Raw genomic sequence first — 22,286 nt, 5'->3', positions numbered from 1 at the left:
TGTGTGTGTGTGTGTGTGTGTGTGTGTGTGTGTGTGTGTGTGTTTGTGTATTTTTGCGTTTGTGCGTATTGTGTTTGTTTCCCGGGGAAAACACTCACGAGAAACACCGGCTGTTGTTAGTGACGTTAAATTACTCCGTTCTCCGCTTGTAATTATGCCGAAGCTTCAAAGTTGTATTTATCACCTGAATTTGCCGAAACAAGTTTAATATTCTGAAAGCCAAGACTTTGTTTAATTGAAATCAGATGAAAACAAACTGTAACGGACCCTGCCGTGTTATCTATGATTACTATACTCTTTCATAATTTCAGCCGGAGGGAGGGGGGCGGTGCTGCGGAAGAGCAGATTGCGAGGGAGAGGTGCCTGTCTTCGTCCCTTTAAGCTTCAAAAATATATTTATCGTGTGATTTTGGAAATAAAAGTTTCATATTCTGAAAGCCAAGACTTTGTTTGTTTAAAATCAAACAAAACACCCGAACCCCGAAAAAATAGTTTTTTACGTAAATCCACGTTTATTTTGAAATGAGCCGTTGCGACTTCCGACTGATTTCGATAGAGCGGGTCACATATTGTCAAGTGTTTCTAATTTCTACCCCATAAAGGCATTACAAATGTGAAGTTTGTGTTCAGGGATGCATGAAGCTGGGGGCGGGAGGAGAACAATATGAACCAAAGAAGGTCGGGGTAGCATTATAGTACCTGCAAGAAATTCAAACCACTTTCACCCCTGATCCTAGCTCTCAGGTAGAGGCCGCAGACAATAAAGGGATAAGAAGACCTCTCATTTATGGATTCTAATACACATATTTGTCCTACATACCACGACCTTTAATCCTGATTGGCACGCTGAAAGGGGATGAACACACGGCACACAAACACACTCCTTTATCATTCAAAGTGCACCAGAGCTATCAACCTGAATAAATAAATCCCCCCCTTTTCTCGCAAAGCAAAACTGGATAAGCGCTCCCACCAGGTCTGCATGGAGGAAGCTGTCAGCACCTCTATTTTGGTTTGCTTGAGCCTCATACAGAGAGAGAATCCTGTTTTTCTCTCAAATCCATCGTCCTGGTTTTCAATCCCCGGAGAGGCGTTTCCCTCCATGTGCGTGAGACCTGTGCTCCCGCCACACAGTCCATAGCCTACATGATCCCTCTTTCCTGCTTATCTTTCGGAGCAGGGCCTATATCTTTCAGCAGCCGATAAATCCGCAGAAAAAGTCCAGGTTAGGAGGAAAGAAAATTGTTGTCAGCCTTTAAACCTGTTTGCTAGATATATTTTCCATTACTCGTTTCCACACTATTGCCTTATATCACACCCATGTGTTTTGACACCTGTAGCTGCTCTGAACACAGGGTAGGCCTACTGGTTTTATCTCTGGCCCGGATATATAAATACAGTAACAGGATTATGATTATTATTATAAATAATGAAAAATAATACATTTATGCAGACCATGCCACATTTCTAATGTCCTACCTTTGTTGGTTAATAACTGCTATTCAACTGACATGATTTCTAGACCACTTTGTCAGAAATAATCACTGTTAGTCTTTGATGGTGCGCCTCAGAAAGTCTCTAATCTACAGGTTTTTCTATTTATCAAAGAACAAAGAACCAGAAAAGCTCGTAAAAAGGGAGGCAGAACAGTGTGTTTCTAGCAGAGCAACATTGCCACCTGCAGCCAGCAGAAGTCATCAAAGGGACAGACACATGGATTATCAGACATGCTCAATCAAACACAGATCAAGTCTTTTAATGGATGCAGAGATTTCTGAAACCTTGCTCAGAATGAATTTGCTACTTCTACTTCATCAAAGTATTTTATTTATTCTACCACTGTGTTTAAATAAAATAAATTATAATAGCATCTAGAAGCTCAAATGAAAAATCATCCTTGCTTAGATGCAAACATAACATAAATATATATTCTTTAATGTTTATTCTTTTGGAAGATATTTATTTTTCCCAGCATATTTTAACCTCCAAGCATGATACAAAGAAAGGCTTCATGCAGGAAGTATGTTCAAATAAATTATCTTTTTTCCCCACTGTCACTGTCCATGCACATCTAATACATTTATCATTTTAGATATCAAGAAATAAAAAACCCATCCAATTGTTTACCACATACATGTGTCAGTTAATAGGATTTTACACAATTATGCTGAGGGATAGGAGTGTTTCTCTTTACTTTGCTGCACTCCTGTGGCAGTCAGTGGTAGGACACATTGTGACATGGTTGGAGTAATGACACCAGGAAGTGTACTAACAATATACATTTGGTAAAATGAGCTATGATGACAGCCACTAGAGGCGAAATGATGCATCTTGAGGAAAGTGCTTTGACATATAATTAGAACCACATGATTATTATTTGTTCCTAAACTTTGGCAGTAAGTGTAAGTCGTATTAAAATGATAATTTCCATGCATTTTTTAAGTTTGATACTAGCAATTGATGAAGAAGAGAATATGGCAGGTATATTATAGCGTGTTGAAGACCTCATACGTTGAATACAAGAAGATAGAATAGAAAATAGTCAATACAAATACCTATTGTATTGCCAAAGGTTGAAATGCAGCTTATTTTTCTCAATCTTAAAGAGGATCCAAGCCTTGGAAAATAAATGATTATTCTTGTGTGTCATACAATTGCACTGGCCCATTTCACACAGCCCATTTCCACACATAGGGCAGCTGATATTCTAACACATAATCACATACAAAATAGCAGAGAGAGATCGAACATTAATACTTTCCATAGTTATTTGAATAGCCTGGTAATGCAAACATGTACATTTCCTTTAATGAATTCCCTTAAAAGATTCTCAGAGGTCTAATAATATTTTAAATGTATAATATACCCATTTCCTGACAACGTTTATCGTCGGAACCTTAGTTCGTGCATGTCGTTGACGAACATCATATAAAACGGACCGGTTTCCTTTACCCACAATCCTCTGCTTCAAGTCCGTCCTTCCGACTTCCGCCTCATCTACGAGCTGCGGTGAGTAATTTTAACGCAGATTATAATTCTACAATCTATGACCATCCTGCTATATTAAAGACATGATCGGCCGTGAATGTCTTCTCAATATGTATATTAATGTTTGGCTGTGCGTTTTATGTGGTTTTGGATGTAGTATAATGCATTTAAATAGCTTTTATTAACGTCCATCGGTACGGCATTGATTCCGCCAGAGTGGCTTCATTTTCCCGGATCAAAGTGTCCATTTTCTTTGAGTCAGAAAACGTGTTAATGTCATATTTTAGTGTGATTTAAATCCCTGGTAATAGTTTATGATTCTATATTTACTTACGTGCTTTGTATCTTACCATTATTGACTTGCGGTTGGTAACAACACTGGAGCAAGCTAACCTTATGCTAACGCTAAGTTATCTTGTAACTTCAGCTGCCACGTTCAAGTCTGCAAAAGGAAAACTAATTGGACTTGTTATTTAAATGTTTGTGGATTTAACCTCTGTTTTTGTATAGCAACCATATGCATAAGCAGTAATGAAGTTATGACATATGTAGCTACTGTGCATCTGATAGTAAAGCCTATGAATCTAGTGAATGTATTTTAAATACTATATGCATGCCTTTTTTATCTAGTAGTGTGTGTTCTATTTTTCGTCTATCTATACTGCTTTAACAATGTCAATGTCCCTTATGTTGGACGGGTAAAGTAACTCTGATTCTGAAAGCCTTTTGAGTGTTTGAATCTAACTTTTGTATATTGCTTTCTAGATGGCCCCAACTAAGAAAGGAGAGAAAAAGAAGGGGCGTTCAGCCATCAACGAGGTGGTGACCAGAGAGTACACCATCAATGTCCACAAGCGCATCCATGGAGTGTGAGTACTGAACATTTCTTTATCTTCTTTCATTAAGCCATATGGTCTGTTTGTGCAACAGCTTGGATGCTATGTCTAAAAGTACTGAGAGATGCATACAAGTTGTCAAATGTACATGTGTGTGTATAGTAAAACCACAAATCCAATAACAGTCAATAGTTTGAGTTCATTTATTAAATGATGTCTTCTCCTTGCAGGGGCTTCAAGAGGAGGGCTCCCCGCGCCATCAAGGAGATCCGCAAGTTCGCCATGAAGGAGATGGGAACTCCCGATGTCCGCATTGACACTCGCCTCAACAAGGCAGTGTGGAGCAAGGGTGTCAGGTGAGATTACACGCTCATGCTTGAGCTAAATGCACTGCTTGTCCATGTTTCAGTTAAGAACACGGCTTTCTCTGAATGGCGTTATACTCTTTGAAATCTGAGACATGACCAGACAGGTTTGTAATGGCCACAAGTATATACTCTCAATGTTCTGCTTGTGCTACTGTGTGCTGTAGAGAGATGGCCATTTTGAGATATGTCCAAGCATAGCAAATGTTTTTTCTTTTCTTACGGTCATCACTCAAACTGGAAAAATATCAAAGTAGTTACTGCTGCCAGCTTGATTTTAGTGCGACATATTTTTACAACATGATACTTTCAGCTCCCATGAAGTGTCCTCTGTCGGCACATGACTCAGAAGGAACTGATACAACCAAACCATTTGGGCAGCCACAAGAAAGTTCAATTTAAAGCAGTTCTCCAAGCACAATATACCAGTCTGAAATTGATGTGGACTTTGTTTCACATCTTGTTTATGAGACGGTTGCACGAATGCCGTCTAAATTGGAGACCTGCACATCTGCTGGCAATGTACGTGTACTGTTTTGATCAAAGATAGTAGCCATCCTCATGTGGTTTGTTGTGCAGGAACGTGCCGTACAGGATGCGCGTACGACTTTCCAGGAAGCGTAATGAGGATGAGGATTCTCCCAACAAACTCTACACCCTGGTTACATACGTTCCCGTCACAACAACAAAAGGTACGTCTTTCACCAACTGACTTGTTCCTATACTCGAGATACAAAGACATTTTATTAATCTTTCCCTCTTTTTCCCCAACAGGTCTGCAGACAGTCAATGTTGATGAAAACTAAACTCTGCGAGTCGAATAAATAAAATCAAAGAACCTCTTGTGTTGTGAATTTCATTTCTATTTTTGCACTAAATTGAATTATATTTGGGGAATTATTGGATTAAGCTTTATACAAATTGTGTATAGAGATGCTGTCTTAAACCCTTACTAATTGACTATTTCATTCGTGCTTTTCAGTGTGAAAATATATCATTCAGGCCTTGTCCCTTTCTAGAATATAGGAGTAATTAAAATTATAGAGGGATAACTTAAGAATTGATAGTATTGTTGACGGCATAGTGGGGCTTTCTTTACACATTTTGATGGTGTTAAACTGACCATCAAACCATGATGTATTCACTATCCTGATCCACTCTGCATGAAGAAGCTTTATTGGTTGACTTTAGATGCCATCTACCTTATTCAAAGTAATTTCATAACCAATTACACATAAAAGCCATATATACAGTATGATAGAAATGTAATAAACTGCTGAAGGGGGTGTTGCATGTCAGCAGTAAACATGCATGCTGCTTCTAGTGTATTTTATTTTGTAGGCAATGTATTTGTTAGTATGCCCATATCAAATGTCTTCAGTATCCTATCCCCCTGTAGCAGATGTATTGATAGACTTTAGATGGCTTAATTATACACTGGATATGTATTTAAATGCCGGGGAAAGAAATGAAGATTGTAGTGAACATGCACTGCCGCCATGTTGCCACCAGTGGGCGCTGCTTGCTAGTTAGCACTCGGATGTTGTGAAGAACAGACGCAGAAAGCTACAGCTATGGCTCCATCAACACATCCTGCAGAGTTTGTGCAGCCGTGAAGTTGTAACTCAATAAGAAGGTGAGACACAAAGCTGCTCTGTGTGTTATTTTAACATGTAACTAACCTCAGTGGGAAATAGCGGGGTAAATCAAGTTGTCTGGGAGGGACAGGTGTGGCTAACTGGTTGGCTAACTAACTGATAATGTATGTATAGCTAACCATACAATACTATACAATTTGAATAGCTAATAACAATGACTTCTTATGATTTGTCACTGTTATTCTAGCTTATATGGTTCGTTTACATCAAAATGTTAGTATTAAACAGTCTTGCGAATATGTATCACAGCTAACAGCTAGCATGTGTAGTACAGTCTTCAGCTAGCTGTCTGTCATCCATTGAGATTTGCATTTTATTCTAAAAACAAATGAGTTAAAATTACATTGTGCAATTAGTATTTTTGTAATGCTTTGTTGAAATCTGTTTGAGAGGTTAAGCAAGGAACATTGCATCTGTTAGAATCAGAAACAAGTAGGTATACACATACGAGGAATTTTCCTTGGTGTCCATATTAAACACAGTTAAAGAAGATACATTGCAAGAAAAGGAAACTATTATAGCATTAAAATATAGCTATTTTTACATACATGTTACATATTTTTGTATAGATGAAATATAGATATACCTGTAAAAGTAAAATATGTGCAGTATTGATATGACAAGTGGTAAGCCATGCAGCTATAAGAGGACGATTTGTGTACAATGTGCACAATTCTCAGGGTTGTGCAGGACTGCCAGAACATATAATAATTGTGCAATGCGAATGTCCTGAACTGAATCTTTCTTATACTTAAGCATGCCATCATTCAGATTAAATAAAAACATTCTTGGACTAAGATGTGCTGTCTGTGTGCAGGGAGCCCAGCGCTGTGTTTCCATGGCCGGCGGCTGATGGGGGGAGCGATGCGGCACCACTGGCTGCTCCTCGGGGCCTGCGGCTGGGTGCTGCTCATCCTCATGTTTGTCAGCAAGTTCATCACCTTCAGAGCTGTGGATGGTAAGCTGCTGGGTCTAACGCTGACTTATTAGTGTTAGCTAAATGTGATCAGCCCACTCTATTGTGTGTTGTCAGACTATGGAGAGAGGGTTGGTGGTCAGAGCTGGACCGTGCCAGGCACCAAGATGATACGACCAGTTCCTGTTTCCAGTCTACAGAAAACAGCTCCAAAGCCATCTGATCAGGTGACTATTAACTGTACTCCATCACTGACCCCATTAAAACAACGCCATTCACTTCTCTGCAACACCAACATATTAAAAGGCAATCCGTGACATTACTGTTGTGTCTCAGTCCTCAGCGGTGCCCCCAGTGACAGGTTGGCAGTCGGAGGTTGAGAGGCGGAGCGAGCTGCTCTCCTCTGTGTGTAAGAACAGCAGTCTCAGGAATCTGACTCACGTCTCCATCAGCAAATTCGTCCTGGACCGCATCTTTGTCTGCGACAAGCGCAAGATCCTGTTCTGCCAGACGCCTAAAGTGGGCAACACACAGTGGAAGAAGGTCCTCATTGTGCTCAATGGTAAGTACGGGTTAGTAGAATGTAATAACAATGTCTAGCAGTCTTTCACATGATGACTTATGTTGTGAATATTGATAGGAGCATTCCCCACCGTGGAGGAGATCCCAGAAAACCTTGTCCATGACCATGAGAAGAACGGCCTGCCACGCCTATCATCACTCAAGCCACAGGAAATTACTCACAGGTTTGTTAAGACTTAATGTTAATAATGTAGCAGCCACCAGGGTGGGCCAACGCTTACTTGCTGAGTTCATTCTTATATATGATCCTTTAGAAATGCTTTACAAACTTGCCAAAAAAAAAAAGATTGCTAGTAAAATATTGACCATCACTAGCCTTTTGGCTGGAAGATAAAAATGCTATAAGTCTTGCACCTTGCATCCACAAATAAATGCACACAAAAAGACCAGCAAGTGTATCTTTAAGTGTTTATGATAGTCAACAGTATTGCAGAATTGCCTGCTGGGAAAGTCCAAATAAATAATAATATCATCATTTACAGCTGTTTTCTCATAAACCTGTATTTGCCTCAACAGATTAAGTACTTACTTCAAGTTTTTCATCGTGAGAGACCCCTTTGAGCGGCTGATCTCTGCGTTCAAAGACAAGTTTGTGAAGAACCCACGCTTCGAGCCTTGGTACAAGCATGACATCGCCCCGGCCATCATCCGGAAGTACCGCAAGAGCCACCGCGACAACGAGCTCTCCGCCTCCGGCCTGCACTTTGAGGACTTTGTCCGTTACCTGGGCGACGCAGACGGCCGCCACCGCATGGACCGTCAGTTTGGTGAGCACATTATTCACTGGGTGACTTACGCAGAGTTGTGCGCGCCGTGCGAAATACACTACAACGTGGTGGGCCACCATGAGACACTGGAGCAAGACGCCCCTCACATCCTCAAAGCAGCGGGCATCGACCAGCTGGTGTCTTACCCCGCCATCCCTCCAGGCATCACACGCTACAACAGGACCAAGGTGGAGCGCTACTTCTCAGGCATCAGTCAACGCGACATCAGGCGTCTGTACGCACGTTACCAGGGAGACTTCAGCCTGTTTGGTTACCCGGGTCCAGACTTTCTACTGAACTGAAATGATTAACACTGACTAAAAGACATGTTTGCATATATCCTCCCAACATCTTGAGACAGAGGTGTATTGTAGCGGATGATGTGCCACTGGCAGACCTCAAAGGCTGGTAGGTGGCACACTGTAATGTTTTTATTTTAGGAATGACTGACAGGTTGTGGCTGTATTTGCAATGAGGCAAAAGAAGCAGCAGGATGTATTGTTTTGTGCAGGAGGTAAGAAGTAGATACAAAGAACATACACAGGTACAGAACACATGTTATCTTATATTTAATACTCATGAATGATTTGTCCTCATATGTCAAAGAGAGGTACTCTGTAATGCTGGGGATACAGGCCCCCCGTTACCCTGTAATGTAGCTACTATATACTGCACTGTTTGGATCACCAGTTACAATGGTGTAACTTGCTGTGTCTTTTCTGTACTTCTTGCTGGACATAGGAGACGGTCTATTTCAGGGACGCTAGCATGTTTGGAAAAGGAGAGTAAACTGCAAAAATATAATAGGAAGTTATTGGACATCTTTCATTTCTGTTTTTAGGAGTTACGAATTCCCATTAACTATTTTTGTAACCATTGTTTTTTGCTTTATGCAAGGCCTATTATTGCCTTGTGATTCAGTTGATCAGTCATAGGAAGACCTTGGTCCCGCCCTCATCCATACTGTAGCCATCGTTCTGCCTTTACTGAAACTGACATGCTTCTGACTCCATTTACTCAGCTGTTTACTGCACTGGATTTAAAAGGATCCGTTTTCTATCAGAATTGTACCGTGTAAATGTTCTTAACATGACTTGCAACTCAACATTTGTATTACATGTTGCTATTTATAATATTATTAACCTGACACCAACAGTGTCTAAATTGTAACAGCGCTGTCTCCCTGCATCCACCTGGTGACTTTTTGGACAGGCGGTCATAATACAAGGACAGCACTAGTTAGTAATAAAGGTTGTATTTAAAAAATAATCAGTTCCTTCTTTTTTTTGTGGAGAAAATACATGTGTGTGCTCCCTTATGTCTGTACTGTATGTTGCTTCAGTCGTATAAAACATCCACAAGATGGCAGTAAACTATTATAATTGTTAGTTATTAGTTAGAAAGCAACCAACTCTGTTGAACCCTTGAACCAAATGTCAACACAGGCACGCTGTTGATAGACAACACAATGACTTCAGAGCCATGTGTCAGCAACACACACTTCCAGGCAGTGCGGGCGGAACAGAATTATCATTATCGGTGTCATCTGCACAAGCTTACCTTACCACAGATGGATTTAAGTGGATTTACTCCTCTTAAGCGTTGGTTAAGTGTCTTAAGTGAGTGCCATACGTTAAGGCTTTGTGATTGTGTGTGTATGTGTGTGTATGCAGAGGCGCCGTAAGGGGGTGAAAAGTTAGGACGATTCTAAGGGCCCGTGACTGACAGGCCAAAACTATTTTAGAACATTAAGAGAAAAATGTTTAAGTAACCAAAGTGTATCTTTTCATGGGGCCCAAAATCCCTTGCAGTGTGTGTGTGTGTGTGTGTGTGTGGTGTGTGTGTGTGTGTGTGTGTGTGTGTGTGGTGTGTGTGTGTGTGTGTGTGTGTGTGTGTGTGTGGTGTGTGTGTGTGTGTGTGTGTGTGTGTGTGTGTGTGTGTGTGTGTGCGTGTCTGTCTGTGTGTGTGTCTGTGTGTCTGTGCCTCACTGTCTGTATGTCTGTCTGTGTGTGTGTGTGTGTGTGTCTGTGTGTCTGTGTGTCTGTGTGTGTGTCTGTGTGTCTGTGCCTCACTGTCTGTCTGTATGTCTGTGTGTGTGTGTGTGTGTGTCTGTGTGTCTGTGCCTCACTGTCTGTATGTCTGTCTGTGTGTGTGTGTGTGTGTGTGTGTCTGTGTGTCTGTGTGTGTGTCTGTGTGTCTGTGCCTCACTGTCTGTCTGTATGTCTGTGTGTGTGTGTGTGTGTGTCTGTGTGTCTGTGCCTCACTGTCTGTCTGTATGTCTGTCTGTCTGTCTGTGTGTGTGTGTCTGTGTGTCTGTGTGTCTGTGCCTCACTGTCTGTCTGTATGTCTGTGTGTGTGTGTGTGTGTGTGTGTGTGTGTGTGTGTGTGTGTGTGTGTGTGTGTCTGTGTGTCTGTGCCTGTGTGTCTGTGCCTCACTGTCTGTATGTCTGTCTGTCTGTATGTGTGTGTGTGTGTGTCTGTGTGTGTCTGTCTGTCTGTCTGTCTGTCTGTATGTATGTCTGTGTGTGTGTGTGTGTGTGTGTGTGTGTGTGTGTGTGTGTGTGTGTGTGTCTGGTGTGTCTGTGTGTCTGTGTGTCTGTGTGTCTGTGTGTCTGTGTGTCTGTGCCTGTGTGTCTGTGCCTCACTGTCTGTATGTCTGTCTGTCTGTATGTGTGTGTGTGTGTGTGTGTGTGTGTGTGTGTCTGTATGTGTATGTATGTATGTCTGTCTGTCTGTCTGTCTGTCTGTATGTCTGTCTGTCTGTATGTCTGTATGTCTGTATGTATGTATGTATGTATGTATGTATGTATGTATGTATGTATGTATGTATGTATGTATGTATGTCTGTATGTATGTATGTATGTATGTGTGTGTTACCCCCGTGGCAGGTTACCTCTCATCCCGTCAGACTGGTTTTCCCAGCTCTGTCGTTTGATTGTTTAGTTGAATGTGTTTGTTTAACCAAAAGCTTCACGCTGTCTGTTTGAAAATGTCATTGTGTATATAATGATAAATAAGTGGATTTCTGCAGCTGAACATTATTCCTCTCTGAAGTTACACAACCCTTTCAGCAGAATGTAACCTATCAATGAGGTGACTGCTGTTTTTAAGAGGTAGCACCTTTGGGTGGCCTTTAGGAATTCAACATCCTACACATGAACCCCCCATGATGGGGAGCTGAAGCAGGCAGAGTGCCTTTTTGGCTCAAAGTTCCTATAATTAATGAGGTTATTATCAGAAATCATTAAGCATGCAACACCCCACTAACAAACTGTCAATTAGGAAACATGATGTGATACAATACTAGTAATTGCTCATACAATAAGTCACTATTTTGGAAAAGGTATTGGAGGGAGTCAAAAAGAAACAAATAGCACAAGGCCAATGTGCAAGTATTAGAGTCTAATACTTGCACATTGGCCTGTAACTTCATAATTAACTACGTGTGAAAGCAGAAGTCTAGGGCAAACAATTGCAAGTCTCTTCAGTGCGCATGTCACAAAATGATTTAAAAATAAAAGCCAAATTCTGGAAAAAAAGAAAAGAAAAGTGACAATTTGATAAGAAAGTAACATTTTGGGGAAAAAAGTCAAATTCCGAGAAAAAAAGTCTAATTTGAGATGCATTGTGGGACATGTAGTTTATGAGCAATGTGCTTCTGTAAAGCGGCATGGAACTGTATAATAAACATATTATATTCTTTGCAAGCTCTTGTGAAATGAAGTCGCGGGCCGGATTTGGCCCCCGGGCCTTGAGTTTGACACCCCTGAACCTGTCATGGAAAGATTCATCATCATACATTTGGCTTGAGTAATGATGAAATATAATGTTATTGGTTCTCATTGCTGCTTGAGCAACCACTGCACTATAATACTCAGCATCACTCATGAGATTGTTCACTTGCCACACCCATGATTACCAATATTGACAGTGGGAAACGCGCATGTCCATAAGGATGCTGTGCAGTGGGGGGTCCGCCTCTGTCTGCATCCATGTTTCTCACAAGCACTGTCGCGAATATCAATTGTTTGTGTCCTAGCATGCAGGTATAACCGTGCTAAGGTGACTGTGTGAGGATATATCTCGGTATCCATGCTTTAATATATCGAGGCCCAGCCCTTTTCTGTCTGTGTGGAGCCGACCGGCTTCCTGTGTTGGTGCGGTTCTCCATCAAAGCTGCGTCAAGTCACACAGAAGCACAAGTACAAGCGGAAATGAAGTGATGTTCCTTTCAAAGAAGAACAATTTGACATTCAGGCAATCAAAATAAGAAATTCTATAGAACAAAACGGGGTAAATGTTTGATATAATAAAAGCTATGTTTACATATTAATGCAGCCTTAACTGTCATCCAATAATACAAACTACCTACACTGGTCATTGTCTTTACTCATACAAAAAACATGGCCCTGCATATTTATTCTCATGTTTACACAAATAACTATTTAAAACAAGTACAAAAGACAATAACAGAATAGAAGAAAATACAATAAATATTTATGACATATCTGAAAATTAATGAACAAAAGTTCAAGGGGAATAAACTGCAATAAAATAATACAGTAAATCTGAATATAAGATGTTGTGTCATTTAAATGTATGTGTACTTCAGTGTCTTTAATCATAAACAGAGAACATGTAATGAACATGATGTTCCAGTGAAACTTTTATTTTGAAAGCCCCTAAGCGGAAGTGTGTGTTTTCCGCCTGGCTTGTCTCCAGGGCTCCGGCAGGGAGAGAGCGCACAGGGAGCCGCTGCTGCCACCTCAACATGGAGTAGCGATACCCAGCTTTTAGTGCTAAAAAGCGGATCCCACAGAGAGGAATACACCCCGGCTTCTGTCTAATACATCCTGCAGAAGTCCCCGCAAATGATACAGCGGCCACTATTTCTTTTAAACGCACAGGGAAGCTCGGCTTTTATTTGAAAGATGGCGAACGACTCTCCGGCTAAAAGTCTAGTAGACATAGACTTGGCTTCATTGCGGGTGAGTGCTGCAAAACCGAGCCTATGTTTTTTTGGTTGTTTCGCTGCCTTTTATTTCACTGGGCTCGATAAAACACACCTCCCCAAGTCTGCCTAATATTACCAAGTGTTAGCATGTGCTGAAATGTGCTTTGTGTTGGAGCTGGAGCATTAAAAATGACCGCTGAGCCAAAGCGAGGTGTTGCCAGTGTCTGGTTTTCCTTTGTTCGAGATGCATTTGGCATGTAGGGGAGACCAGTGCGCAACAGCTGGCTCACACTGGACCATGTTGTGCATAAATGACAAAAATATCAACATTGCTATTTATTTACATTGAATCGTCTTTGTGTCTTTTCTTTTCAGGATCCAGCTGGGATATTTGAATTGGTGGAGGTGGTTGGAAATGGCACCTATGGACAAGTATACAAGGTTGGTGAGGCGCAGTGCATGGCCTGTCCTGTTTTCACTGTCAATGCTTAGAATACATGTTTTGTATTCTTCTTATGAAGCCTGGGAACAACAGGAAATTCATTTGAAAAAATCACATTTTCAGATGTTGCAATCAGACCACATCATGGAGCTGAACAATACTGGAGGAGGCTGTTAGATTTTCCAGTTAAGATTGTGTGTTTTGCTATCTGTCTGATCGTAGGTAATTGTTCAGCAGAGAGATGTGTGTAAAGAGTGAATCAGACAGTCTAATGCATCACACATCTTACATCACCTGTCTTACTGAAAACTAGGTGAGGAGGCAAGGATGGAGAAACAGTGTCTGTCATAACACTAATCCTGTTGGCCTCACATCTCTGTCTGAAGCTTATTCATTTGTTGTCTTTTTTTACACAAAACCAAATTTCATATCCTGTTTAAATCAGGACTTTTCCCCTTCACTGGATGGGAATCCCACTCTCCGGGCCATCTGCTCTTGGTGTCACATTTCTCTGTTGGAAATTAACATTGCGGCTGTTGAAAGACATTGCCAAGGAGGGAGAAAGAGACAGCAGAGTAGAAGTGAAGGATGTGGTGTATGATGGAGGGATGGCCTTGGATTGGAGACTCATCCGGCGTCCTAGTGTTGCATCGGGCCTCCTTGTGTTGTTATTGCTGCAGCTAGCAAGCCAGGAGGCTCCATTTTGTTCCCCACTGTTGGATGACATTTAACCACATGCCTATATGCAAAGCAGACATCTAGTTTGCCTAGTCTGTTAATAGGCTAGCCCGGGGAAAAAACATCAATTTGCTTGTGCACTAAGTAGCAAGCTTAGCCGAGTATTTAATTCTGACAGCCCTCAGTGCTCCAGTGACCTGCATTCAATCCCTTAGTGCTGGCAACTTCCGGGACCCCCCCCCCCACACACACACACACACATCTGTACTCATATGATCGCCACACCTGAGGGCCTCATGTTCGTCATGAGGAAGTGTGATGCTCGCATGCTATCTCGTCACCAGATGTGTTTTTAAAGCGGGGCTTATGGGACAGAGAATTACTGCTGCTGCCTCTTTTTGTCCCCTTTAATCTCTCGCTCCATTCACTGTCCACTGCTAATTCTATTTGCGAGTGCTGCTGTTTGGGAATGGATTCTGTGCGAGAGGGGGCTGTCAGATTAGCCTGCAGTTTACACAAAGACATGGTCCTAACAGCCTGCATGGGAAAGTGTCTATAGCACAGTCATAGCTAACTGTAGCCTCATGCAGCAGTAGCCTGCTTTTCGATCAGCTGTCGGTCACTGTATTGACTGTCATGTTAACCAGTTGAATGAGCATGTGGTGGTGGAGGGGGGGTGAGGGGGGCTGCAACTGGTAGAGGAGCAGCTGTCCAGATCCAGACAGAAGCTGTCCAACGCCCTCACAAAGCTGAGTTTGTGTCCCGGCTCTCTGGGTCTCTCTGGCTGTCCGTTGAGATCCACAGAAAGGAGGAGTTTGTCCGCAGGGTTTCAAACGCCAACCGGCTGAATAATCACAACAGCCCCCAAACTGAAACAGGGGTGGAGTTTCTTCTCCCTCTGAGACCTTTTCTGCTTTGTCAAGCACTTGGTCACAGATTGCAAGGCCCTTTTAGCTCTTGATTCCTTTCAGTCCTCTTTCCTTTGGCTGCTTTTGTTTTTCAAGGCAGGCAATAGGGAGTGGAGTGTGTGATCTTGATTGGGTGTTGCATTTGAAGTTGGATTTCGAAACTAATGTCCATTATAACTGTGCATTTATTCCATAGGGGGAATATTTGTTTCTGCAAGCTTTCTGCTGACTTGTGCTCGGAGTAGTTTTTGGTGCATTGCTGTCTATAGTAAGGAAACATGTCCCTGCCTCTTGAACCTGGAGAGGGTCAGATTTGCAGTCTTGTCCATTTATTATTTGATCATAAATCTTAATTCTGACCATTTTAGAAAAAGAGGTTTAATGAAAGACATATTTCTCTATAATGCACCTGATTAAAAGACCTCGTGTCCTATACCACCACAGTCTATCTCTATACCCCTGCTGTATACCCCTACTTTACCCAAAGGAAAATAAAGAAGCAAGCTGTTCTGTAAGACCCGAAATGCCATGTCAAGCTTTGTGCGGCCATGCTGTGCTGCCGGCTCTGGAGCTGCTCTCTCTGCCAGGAGGGCAGCCGTTGCCCCTGGAGAGGAGCCAGAGTACAGTCAACCTCTGAAAACACAGCACTGCAGAATCTGACTGACGGCCATGATGAGAATTACGTTATGGCTAAAAAGCCCTTTTCCAAATCACTCAACTCTTTCGGCTTACTGGAAAGCAGGCCCAGATCTATAGATAGCTGTGCAGTATTATGAGCATGCATCAAATACAAAAAGTCGGGTAGTTCTCAAAATGCATGCTTTCTATACTTCTAAACTAAAACTGCTGTAAACTCGTCGACCCCTCCATGTATGCATTACATTTGCCACACATGCTTGGTATCTCGTCATTTTAAAGTCATGCATATACCTCCACACTCTCCCTCCTCCGCTCTTTATCAGTTGGCTCTGAACCAGCTGCCTCGGCAGATTATCTCAGGTGCCCCACTCTGCGCGGGATAGAGGAATAAAAAGAAAAAAGAGAGTAATGATAACATAGAAAAGACATAATTCCTCAAATTGAGCGTGGCATGCAGGGAAGACTCCCCCTGCTCTACAGAACAGCCATATATAGCCAGGCCTGAGGCTTTACAGAGCCCCCGCTGACCTGCCCCCCGCGTGCTGTGCGTCCATGGGACGTGCCAACACTATTTCCATACCATACAGTAATGTGCATGTGTGTGTTTGGCTGAAATCTATGGTGAATTGACTTTGAGGAGACTATTTGGTTCACTCATTATCACCAGCAAGGTCACGTGGCTGTATACTCCCCATGGCCCCAAATGGAAAGATGATTTAATTATTCATGTGCACATTTACAACTCATAACAGGCTTTTTAAGGAGGCATTCTTGACATCCAGTGGCATCATTTGCTAATTCAGAAGCAGCTTGTCATATTTTCAGTAGCTCCTCCTCTCCCAGCACCTTCTCCCTTTTGTTTACTCCCCCCACCTTAAGGGGCAGCCTCGCCCCTGCCCTCCGGACGGGCACATGGGGTGGGAACTAAACCTCTCATACAACCTGTCAAACACCCAGCAGTGCCATGGAGAGGGGAGGGGGAGTGCCTCAGGCCTCAGTCATGTGACACAGCAAAGGCTATTGACTCATACTGGATTAATGTAGTGTTAATAATGCATTATTGGGCAATCACTACCAATATTTGAAGAAGGCATATAACAAACATCGTTGGCAAGGATCCCACAAATGTGGTTTTTATTTTGCACACGTGTTACACTCGAACAATACACTTGATTATCAAAGTTGACAGTAAATCGTGGCGCTGCCAACACTGCTTGATTTGTCAACACTTCGACAGGCATGGGGTTTGGAAAACTGAGGATCTAGCTGAATAGAATAGAAGCCGTGTGATTATTATTACTTAATATTTAGGAATGTTTGGCAGATTAAATCAACTTGAATAATTATGACACGAATAATGACTTGTTACTTGCACATATAGGCTTAAGACCTCTTGTGTTAAGCTCATTGGTATATCCATTGGATCTGATTTGCCCTGCAGCTTAAACAATTAAAGCGTCCCCCATGCTGCATCAGGGGCCCATATTGAGACACACTCCCTCCCTTTCTTATTACCAATACACTGCATTAGCACACATGCTAGCAAGAACATTAGTTTGTGATCTTTCTAGATGGCTGAAAAGGCTTGTCCTCTCTAACTGACACAGTATGCATCTCTTTTGTCCCCATCTCCCCCACACTGACCCTCTCCCTAATGGGTGTCACAAGACCCACAACGTCCCCTGACTGACACGCTGCCTGAACAGAACTCCCAGTGTCTGTGTGTGTGTGTGAGAGTGTGTGTTCATGCCACTGTCTGTGTGAAGCTCATTGAGAAACCTCATTACTGAGTGGTGTTGAGATGAGACACAAAGGCGCTGGCGGAGCAGACAGACTCCTGCCTGTCTTTCTTCAGCGCCTTCGCTCGACAGCAACACTCTTCTCGTTTTAATTCACCCGGACAAATAGTTCTTCACACTCCAAATTGGGCTTTTTATTTATTCAAGACTACATTCCTTTTCTCTTTTAATTAAGACCCACTCAACTTGCTTCCATTCGTACCACATGCAGCTCAAAACTGTTTCCTGAACAACAGCTCTTCCTATAGTTTTCATGTTAATGTAATGACCACATACCAGGGCCTGGGATGCGTCCTCCTCACAGTTGGGAATCCGGATCTTTCCCCTGCTTTAAAAACCTGTTAGTGAAGTAGACATACCTATCAATTACGGATATAATTCACTGCGTGTCGTTGCCGGCTGATTTTCACTCCGACACGCTTCAGGTGTAATATTCAAATTCCTGTTTAGACCTGATGAAAGTCTCCTGCAGGCGTCTTTGATCGCTTACACCAGCCGAGCACTGCACTGGGATCAATAGAGTCACATCAGCTGGCCTCCTGTTGGAGACTCTCCTCATCTCCTTGCTCACTTTTTTATTTTGATATACTTTATTTATCTCCGTGGGGAAATTGTTTTTCTGCATTTGACTCATCCTAGTTAAGAGCAGTGTGCTGCCATTTTGAACGGCGCCCGGGGAGCAGTGTAGGGAACGGTGCCTTGCTCGGGGACACCTCGGTAGCACTTGGTCTTTCCGGGACTTGAACTGGTGACCTTCCAGTTACCAAGCCAAGTCCCTATCGACTTCGCCACCACCGCCCCACTTCCTGTATTCTCTGTCCGCTCTCATTTCTGTCTTTGTCTCCGCCACCTCTTCCATCCTTGCTTCTCTAGAGAGCGCTGGATTTGAGACTGTGTGTGTGTGTGTGTGTGTGTGTGTGTGTGTGTGTGTGTGTGGTGTGTGTGTGTGTGTGTGTGTGTGTGTGTGTGTGTGTGTGTGTGTGTGTGTGTGTGTGTGTGTGTGTTGTGTGTGTGTGTGTGTGTGTGTGTGTGTGTGTGGTGTGTGTGTGTGTGTGTGGTGTGTGTGTAGTGTGTGTGTGTGTGTGATGTGTGTGTGTGTGTGTGTGTGTGTGTGTGTGTGTGTGTGTGTGTGTGTGTGTGTGTGTGTGTGTGTGTGTGTGTGTGTGTGTGTGTGTGTGTGTGTGTGTGTGTGTGTGTGTGTGTGTGTGTGTGTGTGTGTGTGTGTGTGTGTGTGTGTGAGAATTGGGTCAGTGTGCTGGTATGCAGTTGAAGTTAAAGAGCCCAGAGAGGCAGGGGCATGGCACAGTCCTGGATGTCATGTGCTCACTGCTGATTGATCATTTCTTCCCCCAGCCAAGTTCAGAGGCTTTATTGTCAAATGCACAGCTACAGTGTAAGCATTAGCATGCATCTGTTGTGTGTTCCGGCAGAAGTGTGTGCTCTAGAGTGTGTGACGGTGACCTGCCTGTTTATCACCTTCTGTCCACCCACTCTACCAGTTCAAATGTCACCTTAGATCTTCACACGACCATGCACGTGGGGGTCATCCGTCCCTCATTACCACAGCTTTACCAACACACACTCACAGACACACACACACACACTTTCACTAGTGACCTTTTAAAGAACCAAACTAACGCCCCCAGTGGTGCTCTCCCTCCCTCTCTGTGTGAACTCATAACATGAAACCCAGTTTGTTTTGCAGCTACACGGCCGGTTAAAAGCATGTCGCTCAATTCCAGCACTGTTGTGCAATGGGAACGTGAGCCAAGTGTTACCGGTGTGGAAACAAGTAGGTAGAAGCCAGCAAGCATTCTGAAGTGTGATTGATCTTACATTAATGTACACAATGTAGGAAGGGAGAGGTTGTTTGTGTTCTAGTCCATCAGGATGCAGAGGATACGAGCCGTGTGGAGAAGTGTACATGGGAAACAGTGCTCACCTGGAAATCACCCCAAAAACACAAATAACAACAGTGATTTTGCACTTTGTTTGATTTAAGAAGACATTGTGACAACACCTGGCGTGTATTTTCTTCACAGTGGACATCATGAACAAAAAGCTCATTAAACGGTAACATTTTAGAGCAGCCTCAATTATGGAGTTTCCGGAGATTTCTTCACCACAGTTTGATGTATTTGGTTTTAGTGTAGATTTGAACCCTCTGGCTCTGAAGGCAGTCAGTAAGTCAGTCGGAGGTTTAGTGCTGCGCTGGAGAGAGGCCAGCAGCACATCTGGCCGTGGTTAAGAGGAGCAGCGATGGAGGCCAGGAGCTGAGTGATAGCTCGGTGCCTCAGATAACCTCCACAGCCACGCCCCGCTGGCTGCTGCAGGGCCGAACACAGGGCCGAACGCGGGGCCGAACGCGGGGCCGAACGCGGGGCCGAACACAGGGGCCGAACACGGGGCCGAACACGGGGCCGAACACGGGGCCGAACACGGGGGCGAACACAGGGCCGAACACAGGGGCGAACACAGGGGCCGAACACAGGGGCGAACACAGGGGCGAACACAGGGCCGAACACAGGGCGAACACAGGGCGAACACAGGGGCGAACACGGGGGCCGAACACGGGGCCGAACGCAGGGCCGAACGCAGGGGCGAACGCAGGGGCGAACACAGGGGCCGAACGCGGGGCCGAACGCGGGGCCGAACGCGGGGCCGAACACAGGGGCCGAACACGGGGCCGAACACGGGGCCGAACACGGGGGCGAACACGGGGCCGAACACGGGGGCGAACACAGGGCGAACACGGGGGCGAACGCGGGGCCGAACGCGGGGCCGAACGCGGGGCCGAACGCGGGGCCGAACGCGGGGCCGAACGCGGGGCCGAACGCGGGGCCGAACGCGGGGCCGAACGCGGGGCCGAACGCGGGGCCGAACGCAGGGGCCGAACGCAGGGGCCGAACGCGGGGCCGAACGCAGGGCCGAACGCAGGGCCGAACGCAGGGCCGAACGCAGGGTCGAACGCAGGGCCGAACGCAGGGGCCGAACGCAGGGGCCGAACACAGGGCCGAACACAGGGGCCGAACACAGGGGCCGAACACAGGGGCCGAACACAGGGGCCGAACACAGGGGCCGAACACGGGGCCGAACGCGGGGCCGAACGCGGGGCCGAACGCGGGGCCGAACACAGGGGCAGAACACAGGGCCGAACACAGGGCCGAACACAGGGCCGAACACAGGACTAGAGCTGAAACCATTGACAACTGTCAACAGTAAAACGTGCCTGATTCACATGGTTTGTTCTAACTTGTGTTGTTCAGGACAATGCATTGATGAAATCAGGGGATTGAGCGTGCCAAGAAACTCATATGCTTATGTCGTGTAACCCAGTTGTTTTGTGGTATCGAGATGCAATAACCTTGTGGCCTAGATAACCCTACCTCCACCCACAAGATGAAGGAAGTTGTGTGACGACTCGCAGAGAAAGATGTACTGCTCACATCCTAGTATCTCTTCCAATCCACATAACTTTAAATCATCAATAAACCACCTGTGAACAGCTAGTTTTCTTAGGTTTGTATACATTTAACTAGACACTATCAACCTTAATGAGTTTAGTAACAACTCTGGGAGGGTTGATTGAGTGTATGGACACAATTGGCTTCTTGATTTTCCCTACCTCCTTTTTTAATCTACCGATCGTTAAGGAAGAGAAAGAAAAAGCAGTCTTCTGGTGTTGACACCACTTAACCTGTGCAGGTGCAGTGTTTACACCTGGTGTTGGGTATGGGCTGGAGGGCATTTAGCAAAACAAGTGGTGGCAGTGAGTGAGTCATTGTTGACTCTCTCTGTTTGGGGTTTGTAGTTGCCACCAAAATGTTATCATGCAGTGACATTATTCATCAAATATGCAGTCGTTTTTCATAATGGCAATCCTTCTTTTGACAGTAAGTGAGAAACGAGCAAAGGAGAGTTTCATTGCACATGAGATCTTATTCATAGCATGTTAACAAGGCATTACACATAATATAAATACATAAACAGTTTTAAGCACCAGCCTTTAAGAGATATCTATGAATGAATTATAAAAGACCCCCATCGCCCCAGCCACAAACTGTTCAGTCTGCAGGCGTTACCGCAGCATCCGGACAAAAACCACCAGATTCAGAGACAGTTTCATCCCACAGACTGTTAAACAGCTGAACTGCTGAAACAACATCCATAACATTCATCTGCTACTTAGTCATTATGTATCTATTTATCTAACATATCATTCCAATAGCTTGCATATAGACTCTTATTTCACTTTTTTAAAACTATTTGTATTTACTTTTTAATATTTACTTGCACTATACTTTTCTGCGTTGTTGGAGAAGCCTGTGACCTAAGATGTTCATCGACATAACGACTCTGTAGCTATGTTCGTATGACAAATAAAGAGCCTTGAACCTTGGTGGAGAAACATGTTCTTTATTAATAGTTTAATCCAAAAATCCTATGACTACCAGTTGACGTTTTTTGCACTTAAATCCCAGTGATGAGTGAGTTCCTCCTGGTCCACCTGTGTCCAGTGAACCCAGCACAGCAAGCAGCTCAGGAGGCCATAAAGTCGGCTTCACTGTTGTTGTTTTTAGTGGCGACCCCTAGGATCAAAGAGGAGAGGATTAAAGGCATTGTAAAGTGTCCCTCTCATCCGCCCAGTGAAAGAGCGGGCCCCTAAGCTTGCATGGCTTTTATTGTCATAATCCATACAGTTTCAATTGACTATGGAATGCACTGGCTAAGATGTTGATGGTGGTGGAGGTCCG

The 22,286-nt window shown here is 43.9% G+C and overlaps 3 protein-coding genes across 26 annotated transcripts in view; all 3 read left to right on the top strand.

Annotated features, from left to right (window-relative positions):
• The first annotated feature begins 2,906 nt into the window (after positions 1-2,906).
• Positions 2,907-5,028, top strand: rpl31 (ribosomal protein L31). The gene is made up of 5 exons (XM_034217234.1): positions 2,907-3,009; positions 3,754-3,857; positions 4,055-4,180; positions 4,769-4,881; positions 4,964-5,028. Exons 2-5 carry the CDS (start codon positions 3,754-3,756, stop codon positions 4,993-4,995), a joined length of 375 nt encoding a protein of 124 aa, XP_034073125.1. The 5' UTR covers positions 2,907-3,009; the 3' UTR covers positions 4,996-5,028.
• Positions 5,029-5,719: 691 nt separating this feature from the next.
• On the top strand, positions 5,720-9,381 carry chst10 (carbohydrate sulfotransferase 10). Its single transcript, XM_034217236.1, has 6 exons — positions 5,720-5,825; positions 6,665-6,805; positions 6,881-6,990; positions 7,100-7,325; positions 7,404-7,509; positions 7,862-9,381. The coding sequence occupies exons 2-6, from the start codon at positions 6,700-6,702 to the stop codon at positions 8,412-8,414; spliced, it is 1,101 nt and encodes a 366-aa protein (XP_034073127.1). The 5' UTR covers positions 5,720-5,825; positions 6,665-6,699; the 3' UTR covers positions 8,415-9,381.
• A 3,429-nt stretch (positions 9,382-12,810) lies between these two features.
• LOC117546888 (mitogen-activated protein kinase kinase kinase kinase 4-like) overlaps positions 12,811-22,286 on the top strand; it is a 29,610-nt gene continuing 20,134 nt past the window's right edge. For 22 of the 24 annotated variants that reach the window (XM_034217268.1, XM_034217266.1, XM_034217261.1 and 19 more), the window contains exons 1-2: positions 12,812-13,100; positions 13,442-13,507. In XM_034217268.1, coding sequence (XP_034073159.1) covers positions 13,044-13,100; positions 13,442-13,507 — 123 coding nt within the window. In that variant the 5' untranslated portion in view covers positions 12,812-13,043. Of the gene's footprint in view, positions 13,101-13,441; positions 13,508-22,286 lie in introns of all 24 variants that reach the window. The other 2 variants (XM_034217272.1, XM_034217271.1) reach the window with 1 other exon arrangement.

This window comes from Gymnodraco acuticeps, unplaced genomic scaffold (assembly GCF_902827175.1).
Source record: "Gymnodraco acuticeps unplaced genomic scaffold, fGymAcu1.1, whole genome shotgun sequence".
Taxonomy (NCBI): Eukaryota; Metazoa; Chordata; class Actinopteri; order Perciformes; family Bathydraconidae; genus Gymnodraco; species Gymnodraco acuticeps.
The sequence above is the reverse complement of the archived record's forward strand: the minus strand, read 5'-3'. Positions and strand labels throughout refer to the sequence as shown.